Source organism: Lathamus discolor, chromosome 5 (assembly GCF_037157495.1).
Source record: "Lathamus discolor isolate bLatDis1 chromosome 5, bLatDis1.hap1, whole genome shotgun sequence".
In the NCBI taxonomy this organism is placed as follows: Eukaryota; Metazoa; Chordata; class Aves; order Psittaciformes; family Psittacidae; genus Lathamus; species Lathamus discolor.
In genome coordinates, this window is record NC_088888.1 from 19,207,987 (window position 1) to 19,224,648 (window position 16,662).

Below are 16,662 nucleotides of genomic sequence, written 5' to 3' on the forward strand. Positions count from 1 at the left end.
CTTAGGCTGTCCCTCCAGCAGAGCAGGGTGTTGGGCTGCACAGTTGCGAGGCTGCACACCACTGTTGAATCTGCACTGCTGTAGTCCCATGACCTTCAGCTGATCTCTTTTCTCCATTACTTCTAGCTAGGGACTCAGCAGGTGCTGCTGTGCTCTGACAGAGGCTATGCGTCCCATCCTCTTTCCTTCAGCAGGGTTGTGAGGGTATTTTGCTCATTCTCATTCCCATAGTGTCATCCACCTTGTCTCTAGCACTTGTCTTTCGGCTGCTTCTCTGGGTTCTTGTCCATCTGATCCTCCGTGAACCTTTACTGGTTACAGGGAGACCATGTTTTCATCAGGTTTTATCCTTTGCCTCTAGCCTTCAGATCAGTGTATCTCTTCTTGCACCTCCAAGGTCCCAGCCTGCTGTTATCTTGCAAGTTCTGTTTAATTTAGGTCTGATCATTTTCCTGTCTCATTTGCCAGCTGCCTTCTGCTTCCATTCATAGTGGGGGCTGTTGTCTGCCTTGGTTGATTCTGCTGCAGGTTGTTCTTCTAGGACCCTGCCTGTGCCTGGAGTAAAGGGGTCTGGGATATTCATCTCTCTTGCTTTCCTGTCCTTTCACTTCTAGCTGTCTACCCTGCTCATGCTGGAGGGATTTCCAGGCAGGAGGCTCAGCTGAGGCTGTAGGGCAGCTCGGGCTCCAGCCACCCACTGGGGCTCAGCTGCGTTCCTCTTCCTTCTGCGTTTCCCTGCGCTGAAGGTGTGGAGAGCTGGTCTAGCAGGATCGAGCTCACCACACTCCCAACCTCTCTCTTCCCCAAGGCAAGCATAGAGCTGCTGCCAGCACCTCCGGAGCTCTGGGGCTGCCGCCTTGTGGCCGCACCAGAGCTGGAGGAGCTGCAGCTCCCTCTGGTTGCCACCTCCTGTCCTCTGTAAACTCTGTGCTTAACAGTCCTCATCTCTCCTTCATGGCAGGAGCTGCCAGCCGCTCCTCCCAAGTGCTGCTGCATAGTGCAAGTGCCTCTCAGAAGGTGCTGAGCGAGTAGCATCCGTGGCCAAGCCTGGGGGTCTGCAAGGCTCAGGGTGCTGACTGAGGAGGGGTCTCTGTTCACTGCTATCTCTGATCTTGCCTCTCTCCATCTCAACCTGAGCAAACTGACCTGAATTAACCTCTGGGTCAGTCTTCTGGGTGCTCTTGGTTCCTGGCCAGGCTGCCTCCTCGCATCTCCTAACTTTCTCCCTCACCTCCCGCTTGTCATTTTAGCGTAGCCTCCGCCCTGCATTCCGACAACCATGACCGCTATGAGCGCCTCACCTCCGTCTCCAGCTCTGTGGACTTCGACCAGAGGGACAACGTGAGTAGCAGCAAGAGTCAAACAGCTTGCCTTCACGTGGCCAGGAGCCCACAGCTTGTCTGAACCAAGGGCTCTTCAGAAGAAACAGGGTTTGCCTATCCCCAGGCATTAAGTCCCACACCTTGTAGTGTGTGAGTGTGGTGTAGACCTCAAGGTGACATAACTGTGGCTTCTAGACATGAGCTTAAATAAGTAGGCTGTACATAACTGTGGCTTTAATGGACATCTGTCCAACCTGTTGCCTCAGCATGGCAAACAGTACTTGCCAGCTTCTCTTCACACCGCTGTCTACTACTGTTTTCCTCTCTAAAGGGAAGGCAGAGTTCAGCAGAATAACAGGGTGTGATGGATGGGTGGTGAACCACCCAGGAAATATTCCTCCCCCAGGTGTCCTTTGAGGAGCACTGGCTTGGCCCAGCTTTCCCAGTCCCCGCAGAGCTCTTCCTGTTCAGAAAGATAGCTCAAGTAGTGCATTTTCTAGGTGTCCCCATAGCCCATGGGTTCCCTGGGAGGTTGGACAGCCACATGGCAGAGTCTAGCCTGTGTTGTGCCCCATGGAGTAGCACAGTCATCTTCCTCTTGGCCCATCCATGGCTCTGCACGTCTGGGTGTTCATGGTCTGTCCTCCACCTAAGCCAAGTCTCTGGAGGTGCAAGGACACCAGTGTGGTCCCAAGCCTTTGGAGGAGGGCATGGGGATAAGGGAACACAGAATGATGTGAGCCCCTCCTGTGTTCTTTCTGCACAGGGTTTCTGCTCCTGGCTGACAGCCATCTTCAGGATAAAGTAAGTGGCCCAGGACCTGCACAGGGACCCACATGGGGAAGAAGGAAAGGCATGGCAGGGTCTTGGAGCGCCCAGTGCAGTACAGCTGTGTGAAGCGGCTGCCGTTGCTGCAGCCCCCTCTCATGAAGAACACAAGCAAAGTGTGTGTCCTCTGGAGAGGACAAGCAAAGATGGGACTAGATAAAGAGTCCTGAAGCCAAAACTAAGGTCCCATAGTGGGTCTGTGACAGAGAAGAGCACCAAGCCCAGGTCTCCCCTGCTCCTCTCCCTGGAACTCCTTCTAGGGGCACTGCTATCCAAGGAATTGCTATGAAGGGGGAGCTGGGTGATGCAGGGAGACACCCCCAGCCTGATGATGCTCAGGCATAGTCTCCCAAGCACTTCTTAGCTTCAGGGCACTGTGGGACAGTATCTCAGCAGGGGAGGCAAGGTCCACCAGAAGGGTGTGTGCTGGGGTTTGCATGTGTCCAGCTGCCTGTCCTGTGGGGCTGAAGGCTGGCACATGGTGAGTGGGGCTGCAGTAAGATTTGGATGGACAGGTTTCTGCCCAAGCTGGTTCAAGGCTGGGTGCTAGGCTCCCTACTGCAGGGCCTGGTCGCAGATGTGTATGGCATGGACCAGGGGTGCTGTGTGGGCTCACCAGGAGGGCAGCCATGCCCTTATGCTTTTCTCCATCCAGCACCTGAGGGAATGTGGAAGATTGAGGGTGTTTCTCTCCCTGGCAGGGATGACGAGATCCGGGACAAGTGTGGGGGTGATGCAGTGCACTACCTGTCCTTCCAGAGGCACATCATCGGGCTGCTGGTGGCTGTGGGTGTGCTCTCCGTGGGCATCGTGTTACCTGTCAACTTCTCAGGGGATCTGCTAGGTGAGAGCAGGGAGGCTTTGCTGGGCTTGGGGACCTGCTTTCAACACCATGTCCAGACCACTGGAGAGCAGTGGAGGGCAGGACAGGACTAACACAGACAATCCCTCACTGCTGTTTCACTTTGAGTGTGGTGCATCCAGAGGGTCATCCTGGGCAGCCTGGGTTTTAGGGTGTTCTGCAGGTGACATTGCTGCAGTAGCCCACCCTAGTGGTGCTCTGTGCCACTCAGTATAACTGAATGTGCTTGTGTCTGCCTCTTTCTCCCTAGAAAACAACGCCTACAGCTTTGGGAGGACGACTATCGCTAACCTGAATTCTGGGTATGTGTGGGCAGGGATGGGATAGATAATTGAGGCCCTTGGGGGGGGCATTTTGTAAATGCTTATTTGTTGCAGAGCCTCACCTCTTTGAACATTGTATTTCTGCCCTCACTGTGAGGCTAGTGATTGTAGGGCATGTGGTTGTAGGTCATGTGGCCATGCTGGTTACACTGCTCATGGCCCCAGCGCCTTCAGGGCCTGACCAGCCATACACAGACTTGTAGTGGTAACCTTGCATTGACCTTTGTGGTCTCCCTTGTGACAGGAATAACCTGCTGTGGCTGCATACATCTTTTGCCTTCCTGTACCTGCTGCTGACAGTGTACAGCATGCGCCGGCACACCTCCAAGATGCGCTACAAAGAGGATGACTTGGTGAGCAAGATCTGGTCACTCTCCCAGGCATATTTTCCATGCCCTTCTGTCAAGGTAGCCTTGACGAGAGTGCCGAGCACCCCCCTTCCCACAGCAATTTGGGACATTCTTATTTTGACTGTTCTTTTATTCTGCCTGGCCAAAGGCAGATCTCCAGAGCGGCAGCCCTGACTGTCTGTGGGGAAACAGGAGAAGTCTGCGCTGGGTGAATGTGGGGGGGACCTCATGTCTTACTTTGGATTTTCTGTAGCTGCTTTTGCTGCCTTCTTAAGGGTACCCCTTGTTTCTGTTCAGGCAGCTGCAGTGTAAGCTGCAGTGTAAGCCTGTTGTTCTGTAGTGCATCAGGATGCAGGATGCCAGCAGCTTGTGGAAGCTTAGGGGAAGGGGGATCCCCGGGTGCTAAGTGATGGGGCTGCATTTTCCTGTCACTGACTCAGGCCTTGGAGGGCTTTGCTGCCATGTGGTCTCATGCCATCCACACCTGCCTGCCATCTCTCTTTTTTTCCCCTTCCTTTCTTCCTTCCAGGTTAAGAGAACTCTCTTCATTAATGGGATCTCAAAATATGCTGAGCCAGAGAAGATCAAGAAGCATTTTGAGTGAGTCTCCCTGTAGCCCTAATTAAAGGCTACTCTGTAACAGTGATGTTATTTGGGGTAGTGCTACTGTTGCCTAGAATGGCAGTAATACACTGAGAGCAGAAAGAGGTGAACACTTGAATTTTGGACATCTTGCTGTTATTTTTCTGCACATTTTATCTGAATGTGCGGTTTCCTTAGTCTTATGCCTTGGGATATGCCCACCTATCTCTGGCAGAACCATACTGATCAGTGTGGTAAGTAGTGGACAGGGCGTATCCTGAGATACAGTCAAGTTCAGAGGTGAGATACAGGCAGGAGATGCTCAAGCAGTGCCTGTGGGATGTTGTGCTGCTGCTTCTGCCCTGATCACAGTCCTTGCAGAAAAGTATATTTTTAACAATAAAATTAAATTCCTCTCCTGTCAGGACCTCAGTGGACATAGTCAGAAACACGTTTAGAAGTGCCGTGGGGAGAGAAGTGCTTTGTACCTTTTGGGAACCCTTCTGCCTCTTCCTGATCCTATACCCTGTGGTATATGAAGGCAGAGGGGGTGTGGGGTTAGGAGGGGTTCTTCGCTGCCACAGGGTGAAAGTCCAAAGAGGAGTCTTGCGCTAGAGCCCAGAGGATGTAGCGTTTGTTCTACATGTTGCCTCCTCTGTAAGGGACAGGCAGGATCCCCTGCTGCCCCCAGCAAGCTCTTGTTATGCATTGTGATGCTCAGCCCCAGGGCAGGATAGAAGCCCTGGGTGCATGGGGTTTGCTTGAGGGTACAGCCTTTGGTGCCAGGTGATGAGCTGGTGCTTCCATCTGCAGGGAGGCCTATGCCAACTGCACTGTCCTGGAGGCCCGTCCCTGCTACGACGTGGCCCGGCTGATGTTCTTGGATGCAGAGAGGTAATGCCTGGTTTGGGAGAGGAGGCAGGGTGGGCCGGTGGCATGGGCTCCCCTCTAGTCTGGTGCCACAGGAGCTTTTCTGAGCCACCCTGTTTCTTTCTCTCCTTCCTTCTCCTCCACTCTCCGGTTTCAGGAAGAAAGCAGAGCGTGGCCGAATCTACTTCACCAACCTGCAGAGCAAGGAGAACACCCCATCCATGATCAACCCCAAGCCCTGCGGCCACCTGTGCTGCTGTGTCATCAGAGGCTGTGAGGAGGTGAGGGCAGAGCTGAGGTGTTGGGTGGGAGGGCACATGGGGGCTTGGGGCTCCGAGTCTCTGATCTGACCTTTGTCCCCCTGCCCAGGTGGAGGCCATTGAGTACTATACCAAGCTGGAGGAGAAACTCAAAGATGACTACAAGCGGGAGAAGGAGAAGGTGAATGAAAAGCCTCTGGGGATGGCCTTTGTCACCTTCCACAATGAGACCATCACAGCCATGTGAGTGCAGAGTCCTGTTCTCCACAGGAAGATGACCTGTCCCAGCTCTCGCCTTAAATCAGGGGAATGCCAGCACTAAGGCATTCTCCTCGGTTTGTCCCCGTCAGCCCTTTGTGTCAGCATCTCCCTCTTTCTCTTCTCCAGAATCCTCAAAGATTTCAATGCTTGTAAGTGCCAGGGCTGTGCATGCCGTGGGGAGCCCAGGGCCTCCTCCTGCAGCGAGTCCCTCCACGTCTCCAACTGGACCGTCAGCTATGCCCCTGACCCACAGAACATCTACTGGTGAGCAGTTCTGTGGGGCTCAGTGGGCCCTGCTAAGGGGAAAGGGGTGCATACTCTCTGTATCCCTCCCCATCTGCTCCTCTGGTAACTGAATGAGTTGTTCTTGCTGAAGCCCAGTCTGGCTGAGCTAGAAATCTGATCTGACTTGGAAGGGGAAAGCCTTAGGTTGGTGCCCCAAGATGCAGGCTGGGCCGTGGTGTATATGTGGCGCTCTGGACCTGCCCTTCTCCCCCATGCAGCTATCCTGATGTCCTCCTTCCTCTTTCCCAGGGAACACCTCTCCATCCGGGGCTTCATCTGGTGGATCCGCTGCCTCGTGATCAATGTGGTCCTCTTCATCCTTCTCTTTTTCCTCACCACCCCTGCTATCATCATCACCACTATGGACAAGTTCAATGTCACCAAGCCCGTGGAGTACCTCAATGTAAGGCCTTCAGAGACGTGTACAGGATGGGTAGCATGAGAACTACCCCTACCACCTGCAAGGCTGGGGATAGGGAGAGAAATTGGCCAGGCTGCAGTGGCAACTGCTGTGCTGGGGCATCAGTGTCAGCAAAGGCAGCCGTACCTACGGCTGGTGCAGAAGCTGACACACCATGTAACACATGGTCTCTTCTCTGCCATTGCAGAACCCCATCATCACCCAGTTCTTCCCCACCCTGTTGCTGTGGTGCTTCTCTGCTCTGCTGCCCACCATCGTGTATTACTCTGCATTCTTCGAAGCGCACTGGACCAGGTAAGGACAGCCAGAGCTTGCTCTGAGTCACACCAGCGTGCTGCCTGGCCACTAGACATTATCACTGACGTAAAGCTCCTGCTGGATCCTTCTGCTTGACCTTCTGTTTTCCGCTCCAAGCATGGTGTTATGTTGCACCTCTTCGACACCTGGGGTCTGCCATAGACAGCTGTTCTGACAGTCTTTAGCTGCTGTTGTGCAGCATGGTTGTCTGAGCAGAGCTTAACATAGGTCTACGAGAAGATGAAAGCTGGCAGGAGTTGAGGCTGGTTGCTGGTGGCAAATGCTAGTAGCTAGAGAAGTTTTGGCTCTGGAGGGTGGGCAGGAATGGTGTGCTTATGCCCGTGTGTAAGTCATAGCTTTTCCAAGGGAAAAATCACCTTATTTGCTATGGCTTCTGGACACAGGGAAGGTATTTGAAGTGAAGAGCATTAAGAATATGCTGCTTGTGATGCACATTCCCCACAGGACATGCGATGTAAGCTTTGCTTTCTGCTCTGTGTCGCAACGGCTGGTGGGGAGGATGTGACCACATCAAGAGAGATGACTCTTTAGAGTCATCATCAAGAGAGTCCTCTAAAGATAAGAGGGATGGGAAGGCCTGTGAAACAAGGAGGAGAGGAACTGGGACTCAAGAACAGACCTTATAGACAGTGGAAGGACAGGGAGCAAGTCCACATACTGGCAGTGGACAGGGTAGGATTCAGATTAGACACTGGGAGGTGCCTTCTGATGGGAAAACCGTGGGGGCACTTCTGATCGTGGCGGGGCAATGGTGAAAGATTAACAGCCTCCTCTCTGCCCTCAGGTCTGGAGAGAACAGGACAACCATGCACAAGTGTTACACCTTCCTCATCTTCATGGTCTTGCTGCTGCCATCACTGGGCCTGAGCAGGTACAAGTGGTGGGGAGGTAAAGCAAGTGCAGAGACCAGGAGCATGGGGAGGGTTAAGATGCACCCCTGGTAGTTCTCCTACACTATATTCTTTTCCTGCTGCACAAGTGCCCTGGTCACCACTCTCTTAGGAAGGTGACAGTTTAGTTCTGACTGGGTCTAGATTGGACCATACCTGTTTGTGTCCCTGAGAAGCTCACTGAATCAATGTGCAGATGAATTGACATGTGTCATGGTGTTAGAAATAATGCAGACAAAATTGGCATGGTTCATGGATGCATGTAAAAAGCCTGCTCAAGATCTGCTGGTGAAGGAGGCACTCCCCACATCTGCCCTGCACACTCCAAATTTTGCACAAAACTAGTGAATTTGCCATTCAAGCCAGCTCAGTGTAGGTTACACCTCTTGACTGCATGGGCAAGTTATGTGTAGGCTGCAGCAATGCTTGTCTGTTTGGATGTGAGCCCCAAATCTTCCTGCAGTTACAGAAATGCTCTGTGGCAAACAGCAGTGCATCAGCTGCCAGCCTTAGGCACGGGCTCCCAGCACTGAACGGTGGCTGAGTAGGGAAACTGGGAGGTGGGAGTGGGACTAGGGGTGATGGGAATTGATTACACATGATAGTGTGGGGGATCTCTACCTCCCTAAATTCTGGATTCAGGGTACAGCCCCTCAGTGGTGAAGGCAGGCAGCTCTTGAGAATAGACAAACTCCGATAGAGGCAGAATAGTCCTCCTTCCCAGGTACTTGTAGTGATAAGACAAGGGTAACAGTTTTAAACTGAAGGAGGGTAGATTTAGATTGGATATAAGAAAGAAATTCTTTATTAGGAGGGTTGTGAGGCACTGGCACAAGTTGCCCAGAGAAGCTGTGGCTGCCCCATCCCTGGCAGTGTTCAAGGCCAGGTTGGACAGGGCTTGGAATAACCTCATCTAGTGGAAGGTGACCCTGCTCATGGCAGGGATGTTGTAACTAGATGAGCTTTAAAGTCCCTTCCAACCCAAACCACTCTCATTCTGTGATACAAGCTTACAAATGAGGCAGCTAAATGCATTTTGACTACAACAGTGTTAACAGACCAGGCTTCCTTCTGAGCACTCAGTCCCTTGCTGTTGCCTCTGGAGCTGTGTACTCCAGCAGTGCCCAAGGTGCCAGAGGCTTGGACAGTTTTGTATCAGAAAATCAGAAATGAGGAAAATGGGATTTTTAATTTGTTTGTTTCTAATCTCTGTTTTGGAGAGGGCCTCGTACCTAAACAGTTTCTTCTATAGAGTCAGGCACCTGTTCCTTGCATGAGGGAGGAGCAACAGAGGGAAGAAGAAAATACTTTACTGACAGGATCAGATCAAAATGAGAAAAGTACACGAGAGCAGGAAGCTATACACTCCTTTTTGGGTGCTGCACTGTTTCCTCCAGTGTTTGATTTACATAATTGCTAGTGACACATCCCAAGAGGGAACAAGGCAGTCTATGGTCGGAGCTTTGGGTCCTTCTAGCGCAGCTTCCACGTCCTTGCACGTGCATGTCTGTCTGATCACTGTGTCTGACTGTTCCTCTTTTCTTCCTGCCTCCTCCCCCACAGCTTGGATGTGTTTTTCCGCTGGTTGTTTGACAAAAAGTTCCTTGCTGAAGCTGCTGTACGATTTGAGTAAGTAGAGCTGAGCAGAAGGCCCTTCTTTGCGATGCGGGGAGGTCCTTGTTGGTGTCCAAAGGTACTGGGGGCTCCTGGCTACTTTCCTGCAAGGCAGGAGCGCCTCCTGCAGCCTGCTCTTGCTGTGCCTCCCTAGGTGTGTGTTCCTGCCAGACAACGGGGCCTTCTTTGTCAACTATGTCATTGCCTCTGCCTTCATCGGGAATGCCATGGACCTGCTGCGCATCCCGGGGTTGCTCATGTACATGATACGGCTCTGCCTGGCCCGCTCAGCTGCGGAGCGGAGGAATGTCAAACGAGTATGTAGCGGGGCTGATGGGGGTGGGTTGTGGCCTCCACGTGGGGATGGAAGTGCTGGAGCGGGGCCCTGATGGGGCTGTGTGCGTTACCCCTGCTCAGCTCCTAGGGACATGCTGACATGTCTTTGTTCCTTCTTGCAGCACCAGGCCTACGAGTTCCAGTTTGGGGCTGCTTACGCGTGGATGATGTGTGTCTTCACTGTGGTCATGACATACAGCATCACCTGCCCCATCATCGTCCCTTTTGGTAAGAGATACCCCTGTGCCTCCATGTGTCAGAGGCTGGGAAGAACTTGAGGGGAAGGCAAGAAGGGTGGCTTGGGGGAGATAGAGGTCAGTTGTCAGTCAGAGGTGTTGGAAAAGGGGATGATTCTCCGCTGGCATACCTCCCTTTCTCCCAGGGCTCATGTACATGCTGCTTAAGCACCTGGTGGACCGATACAACTTGTATTATGCTTACCTGCCTGCCAAGCTGGACAAGAAGATCCATTCAGGGGCTGTGAACCAGGTGGTGGCAGCCCCCATCCTCTGCCTCTTCTGGCTTCTATTCTTCTCCACCATGCGCACAGGTGAATGCTGAGCTGGGATGCCAGCCTCTGGCCTCCTACAGAGCCACTTCCCTTGCCAGGCTGTGGTCCTGGCAGCCGTGGAGCACAGTCCCTCTGACACCACCACTTCGGTTTTCCTTTGCCCTAGGGTTCCTGGCCCCCACTTCCATGTTCACCTTTGTGGTCCTCGTGATCACCATTGTGATCTGCCTGTGTCACGTCTGCTTCGGGCACTTCAAATACCTCAGCGCTCACAACTACAAGGTGAGGCAGAGTACTGGGTAGGGGTGTGGGACCTTCTCCTAGGTAGCACAGCTCAGCCACGGAACAGCAGGCGCTCCTGGGGAGTCACAGCCTGCTCCCCAGAAGAGCCTCTCAACCCTGGGTCTCTTCACAGAGGGGACAGTCCCAAGGCTGTCCCTGCTGTCTGTATGCTGCTCTTGTGGTGGGACAGCAAACGCATTGCCCAGCAGTCTTAACTTCTCATTTTCTCTCCAGATTGACCACACGGAGGTGGACGCTGTAGAAAACAGGCAGAATGGGAGACCTGCCACCAGTCTGCCGGCTCCCAAATCAGCTGTGAGTCCCTGTCCCTGCCCCTGCCCCTGCCTCCATGTCCTGCTGTGCTCCTTACCCAGGTTTGGGAAGGGGGTGACTGCCTGTCAGAGTAACTCGCTCCTCATCTCTCTGAGGCAGCACCCAGAGTCTCCCAGTGAGGGTGGGAGACAAGTGTTTGGTGCTGTGCCCCTCATGGGGTGCTGAACTGTAACACCACCCACACACATGCATGCACACTCGGCCCTTTCCCACTGCTCCTCAGATGCTGTGCATCTACTCTCTGCCTCTCTCTCTCAGCTGGGACAGTGAATCCAGCTGGGTCAGTCTCACTTCTCATTCTGCATCTTTGCATGTTGCCTGTCAGCAAAGGCTGTCACACACCACGAAAGCAACACAAAGGGGTCTCTGTGGGCATTGCCTTGAAGGCCATGAAAGTGCTTTGGGGACTCTCCCTCCCCTGCCCAGCTCTTGAGATCACAGTCAGTTTTCTGTATTTCTCCGTGGTTCACTGTATTGTTCAGCTGCTTCCTTCCACCATGACACTTTTGTAGTTGGGTTATGTGCAGAGCAGTTCAGGGGGTACATGCAGAGACGGGGTACAGCAGTGCCTCCTGCTTTCTCAGGGGAGCTGTGCTGGGGTGTGCGTATGTAATCCAGGCTCCTTACTAGTCTCCATGTACCTAAGGGCAGTGGCATCTTGCCAAAAGGAGATTCCTATAGGAGGCAGGCACAGCCTCAGAGGGACACATCCACTGGCAAAAAGGGAGCACAATCTTCCAGTCCACATGGGCTCCACAGAGCTGAGAAGCTCCATGTTTTCCCAGCCCTGGCTCCCTGGGGATGCTGGGGTTTGCCAGTTCCACTGTTGCCAGGGCCAAGCCATCCCCACTTTTAGCCCCTCTCCCAGTACATCATGGGAATTCTGGACCTTTCCTCACCTTCCAAACGTATCTCCACTCTCAGCCTCTTGCATGGCTCTTTGTGTATTGTGCTGTGCTGCCAGGAGAAGCCCCTGGGCTCACGTGTGTTTCTGCTCTCTCCCACCGCTCGCCTGCCCTGTGCCTGGCCTGGCAGAAGTACATCGCCCAAGTGCTGCAGGACTCCTCACCGGAGGGCGAAGCAACGGAGTCAGAGGAGCAGGGCTCCCAGGACGAGGAGCTCATCAATGCAGATGGCATGAACGACACAGATTTCCAGTCGTGTGAGGACAGCCTCATAGAGAACGAGATCCACCAGTAGGGACCTCGGAGGGCGGGAGGGGAAGGAAGCCCAGGAGCAGGGCAGGCTGTGCACATGGAGACCTAGGGAGAGGTACCCAAGGGTGCTGGCTGCTGCCCTTGCCCACCCTGCCCCCTGGGGGCTGCTGCCTTCAGTGGGGGCAGGAGCCCTGTCACAAGCTCTCCATTTCCCTGCCCTTCCACCCTGCGCTGGCCCAGCAGCTCGGCGGGCATGCTCTTTTACTAGCTACCTTCTTCAATGTGTCCCCAGACCCCAAAACCCCGGGGGCTGGGGAGAAGGGGGGCTGTGACCCCCACGGTGCTGCTCTGGACCTGCAGGGAGGAGGAGGGCTGGGTGAGCTGTTGGGGGGGCGCAGGGGGGAACCTTTGGGGTCTTCTCATCAGGCCCCTCTGTCCCCCTTCCTCCTGGTAGGAAACACTAATAATTTATTAGACTTGCAGGAAAGTGATGAACTAAAAGCTTTAGTCAGTGTATGGGAAGCCCCACCTGGGGGGGGGGGGGGGGGATGCCTTCTGTTGTGTCTTCTCCCCTTGCTTGCACGTGCCCTTTCTCAACCCCGTGCAGCACGCACTTGGTGTGACGTGCCAGGAGCTGGGCCAGGCACTGGGGTGGTGACAGACATCCCCCGCCACGGGGAAGGGGCCAGCCTGGCCTCTCGTGGTCAGGGGTGGCACCGCTGTGGGGAAGGAGCGTGAGCCAGGCAGCCCCTTGCAGGGTGAGGGGTGCGGAGGGCAGGAGGAGGCGCAGGCAGCCTCTCCCCCGGGTCCTGTCCCCTCCTCCCCAGGGGCGCAGGCAAGGGGTTGCAGCATCATTTTAAGTGGCATTTTACTCCCCTTTCAAACAAATCAACCGGACCCCTGTGTGGTACCATGGCCCCCTTTGCTGCTCTGTGTCTGCACAGCAGGGTCAGGTCTCAGGGGCAGGGTGCTAGGGAGAAGGGGTCCTGGACTGCAGGCCCTCAGCACCCTGCGGGCCCAGCTCTGCCTGGTTGTGATGGGGCCCCATGGGCTGCTTTCCCTGAGCAGGGTCTTGGCCCAGCTGAGGGGTTCAGAGAGGGAGGGAGCCCCGGGAGAGCAGCCCCTGGGAGCCCTCTCTGAGCAAGACCACATCTTCAGGAGCACAGAAGGTTCCTGGGGCTGTGCTGGCTTCCTTCAGCGGCACTGACTGGGTGTAGGCCCCCCTGCCATCACCCAGCCTGAGAGAGGGGGCTGTTCCTGCCCTACCTCTGCCCTTGACCCTTTCCTGTTTGGTAGCTGTGTCCCAGAGGCAGGCAGGGGACAGGTTGGATTGGAGAGGTGGATTGGAGCCCCTGGCACCTGCGGGAAGGTCTGACCCTGTTTAAAGGCTCTTTGAGAGGAGGTTTCTGGACAGGATCAGTTGCCCTCAATTGCTTACCCCCTCCCCTTGTGTAAAATGTAAAGGAAAATAATAAATCTCCCTGCTATTGAGCTATATTTATTTCCCTCGACCCCTGCCACCATCCTGTTTGGTGCTCATTGCAGACACTATCACCCTCCCTTTGCCTGTCCCCTGTGGGTGCTGCACCGGCCCAACTGGGGCCATACCCTCCAGGGTCTGACAGGCTGGGTGGAAGGGGACAGTCATTTACCCTTTCAGTCACCTGTGCTGGCCCTGGAGCTCCAGGCACTTTAACAGACCCAAACAAGTGACGCATCGGCCCTGCCACTGCTCTGCTATGGGGCAGGGTGGTCCCACCCATGGCTTCTTTCCCCGTTGTCCCCCAGAGGAGGGGAGCCAGACACACGGAGCAGTGGGGGCTGCTCTGGGAGGATGTAGCTGACATTCCTGCACACCTCTCGGTAGGAATCCTAGGCCTGGAGGAAAGGGGGATGGAGGGGAAAAGATGTGGGTCTTCAGTGCATGGTGAGGGCAGGCCACCCGGCTCCTGCGGCTTGGCTGGGGCTGGAGCATGTGTGAGTGCAGAGGGGCATGGTGAGTGTCACCCATTCCCCCAGGGGTGAGGCAGAAATGACACGAGAGCTCCGGGGCTGAGGCAGGGGGGATGTTGATCCTGTTCCCTGTTCCTGCACCCACTAACCCCCGCCCCCCCTTGGTCCAGCAGGTGGCTGGGTTGCTCCAGTCTCTAGGCATGGCCACAGGCCGGGGCTGCCCCTGTGGCTGTGGGGGCTCTGCCCGCAGAGAGCTGTGTGTTCCGAGTGGCACTGTCTGTAGAGATGTGTATAATACCCTGTATATATTTGTGTACAAAAGAAAAGGAGAAAAAGGAGCTGTTGTTCTTGCAGTCTTTTCTTTGTGGAGTGGGTTGGGGGCTGGGAGGAGAGCACCCCAGCTGCAACAGGCATGCAGGAGCATGCATGGTGCAAAAGGAGGTGGAGGGTTGTGTGCCCTCCCTGCGTGAGTGCAAGACCTTGCCCTCTTGCCAGAAAGCCAGCTGTGGCTCACCGGCTCCCCAGCCCAAGCAGGCTTTCCCTCTGGCTTGCAGAAGCATCAGAGGCTTTGCTGCTAAAAGCAGGTAGAAGGGGAGCTGCATGCACTTATGCTGGGGTGCAGGAAGAAGCTTTGGGGATGGTGTGGGAGGGGAGGGGAGAGTTGCTGGTAGCCAGATGGCAAATGTCAGCCCAACCCTACAGTCTCAGTAGCCACTTAAATGGCTGCTCCTGCCGCCTCCAGCCAGAAACCTGTCTCCGAGCCTGGTCTGTGTGGACAGCTAAAGCCTTTGGGAAGGGATGAGGGGTGCTAGACCCCTGGCATGCAGCCTGGCTGAGTCTGCTTTCCTGCTGTGTGATGCTGCTTGCAGCTCTGCCATCCCCTGAGCACGGGGCAGGCCGCAAGCAGCCAGCCCCCGGGACTGCTCCCTGCCGCTCTGCGGTGCAGGCTGGAGCCGGGGTGCTCCCAGCGGGTGCTGCACGCACGGGTTTATGTACAGTGGCTGTTGCTTGGAGGACGGCCCGAGGGAGAGGCGATGTGTGGGGCAGGCCTCGGAGCCGGGCGGGTGAGCGCAGGCTCCCAGCTCGGTTCCCACCTCCCCGTGTTCAGGCTCCGCAGCTTGATGTGCCAGCAGCACAGCATGAGGGGGGGCACAAGGCCCTCCTTCCCCCAGCAGCCCACAGCCAGAGGGACAACGCCTGGACCCAAACAAAGAGAGCTAAAGACCAGAACAGTGCCTGCTGCCAAGTTCTGCAGGCATTGCGGCAAAGGGAAACTTGAGGGGAGAAGTCAAGGAAATTACACAGGTATTTGTGCAGGTATTTGACAGAAACTGCTCCCAAGCACAAGGGGCAGGACACGGGGAATCCTGCATGATGGGATTATGCAGGAGGTGTCTCCTAGCCCAGGAGAGTCAGCTGTGAAAGCAGCTTTAAAGGTCATTGAGGGATAATGAGGCAAGAGATGAACAGGAGGTGAATGGGGTCACAAGGGTGGGCTCTGTCCTGGGTGGGTTTGAGCAGGCAAGGCAAGCAGTGGTGGTCCGGGCCAGTGACGAAGCTGGCAGATCCATTCAGGTAAAAACCAGGACTTGCTCTGCCCTGGCACTGCAGGACTGCTTGCTCCTTGTCAGAGCACGCTGCTGCCTGCAGCTCTGCGCAGAGCTGTGAGCCCAGCAGGGACCCTTCCAGCCTGCGGGCAGGGGCATAGCTGCCTTTTGAGGCAGATTAAGTTGAGATTAAGATTTGAGAGGCAGATTTGAGTTGAGATTAAGATGGAGTGGCTGCTGTGGCTGGATTGGAGCCATAAAGGGCACCCCAAAGCCTCCTCTATGTCAGGGTGGGCAGAACAAACTGCCTGTGGTGGCTTCTCTCGGGTGGGGATGCCAACAGGACAGATCCGGCATGTCCTGGCCAGGACTTTCCTTGTGGGTGCAGCAGCAGGACCATGTTACAACTGGTTTTGAGTATGCTGGGTGCCCTTCCCACAGGCAAAGGATGCAGCTCCTGACCCTAGGTGCAACCTGCTCCCTGCCTAGCAAGGATTTACCCCCCTGGGGCAAGGTGGTGTGGGTTAGAAAGTAGGGTTAGAAAGCAGGCAGTCTGGGGAGCACGGAGGAGCCATGCACGAGGGGAGGAGGAGGAACCCACAGTTGGTGACATCCGTTGGGCTGCGGGCCATGCTGGGCTAAACCACACCAGGGCAATCTGTGCTGGGCCATGCCATGCCACACAAACCCATGCTGCTGTGGCCATGTCCGCTGGCTGGCGAGGGCACCACCCAGCATTGCCGCACCCTGAGTCACAGAGGGCATGCACGGGCATCCCCGCTGCGGGAGGCCCCAGGGCAATGGGACCTGCTGGGGTGGCCCCACTGGCACCCAGCAGCAAGGGGCAGCTGGTGGGGGGGTGCTGGCCCTGCCTGCTTGTGCTTGCAGGAGTGGGGTGGTGCCTCCCCAGGCAGCTGGGAAGGAGACCGCAGGACTCGGCAGACCTGGGGTGCGTCCATCCCTTGGCAGTCCTGGGTCCTTGATAACCTTAAAGGTCTTTCCCAACCTGGTTGATCCGATGAGAAGGAGCCACACAGCGGATGGCACCCACTAGAACCACCATGCTGAGCCCGGGCGCCAGAAGGTCAGCCAGCCGAGGTGCCAGCAGCATGGGGCAGTGCCGTGTCACCCCAAAACCCTTTCCTAGGGAAAGGTCTCTTCCCCTCCGAGCCCCGCTTTCCGGGTGCCCCGCGCCCTTAGCTCGGAGCAGAGGGAGCGCCCCAGCCCGGCGGCACCGCAGCTGGGAGGGGGCGCTGCCAGCCGGGACCGCACCAGCAGCCCCGATAAACCCCCTCCCGTCGCTGTGGGCTGCCGCGACGCCTTTAATTCCCCCTCCCACCGCCCTCGCTGCATCCGC

At 55.7% G+C, this 16,662-nt stretch overlaps 1 protein-coding gene across 3 annotated transcripts in view; it reads left to right on the forward strand.

The window, feature by feature from the left end:
- The window catches only part of TMEM63B (transmembrane protein 63B), a 46,039-nt gene extending 31,943 nt beyond the window's left edge, over positions 1-14,096 (forward strand). For all 3 annotated transcript variants that reach the window (XM_065679978.1, XM_065679977.1, XM_065679975.1), the window contains 20 exons: positions 1,251-1,341; positions 2,089-2,126; positions 2,852-2,994; positions 3,263-3,314; positions 3,580-3,688; positions 4,215-4,285; positions 5,081-5,161; positions 5,295-5,418; positions 5,507-5,640; positions 5,785-5,922; positions 6,193-6,346; positions 6,552-6,658; positions 7,467-7,553; positions 9,136-9,201; positions 9,341-9,503; positions 9,645-9,750; positions 9,905-10,072; positions 10,200-10,315; positions 10,550-10,630; positions 11,684-14,096. In XM_065679978.1, the coding sequence (XP_065536050.1) occupies positions 1,251-1,341; positions 2,089-2,126; positions 2,852-2,994; positions 3,263-3,314; positions 3,580-3,688; positions 4,215-4,285; positions 5,081-5,161; positions 5,295-5,418; positions 5,507-5,640; positions 5,785-5,922; positions 6,193-6,346; positions 6,552-6,658; positions 7,467-7,553; positions 9,136-9,201; positions 9,341-9,503; positions 9,645-9,750; positions 9,905-10,072; positions 10,200-10,315; positions 10,550-10,630; positions 11,684-11,848 (2,194 nt within the window). In that variant the 3' untranslated portion in view covers positions 11,849-14,096. The remainder of the gene's footprint in view (positions 1-1,250; positions 1,342-2,088; positions 2,127-2,851; positions 2,995-3,262; positions 3,315-3,579; positions 3,689-4,214; positions 4,286-5,080; positions 5,162-5,294; positions 5,419-5,506; positions 5,641-5,784; positions 5,923-6,192; positions 6,347-6,551; positions 6,659-7,466; positions 7,554-9,135; positions 9,202-9,340; positions 9,504-9,644; positions 9,751-9,904; positions 10,073-10,199; positions 10,316-10,549; positions 10,631-11,683) is intronic.
- The last annotated feature ends 2,566 nt before the right edge of the window (positions 14,097-16,662 follow it).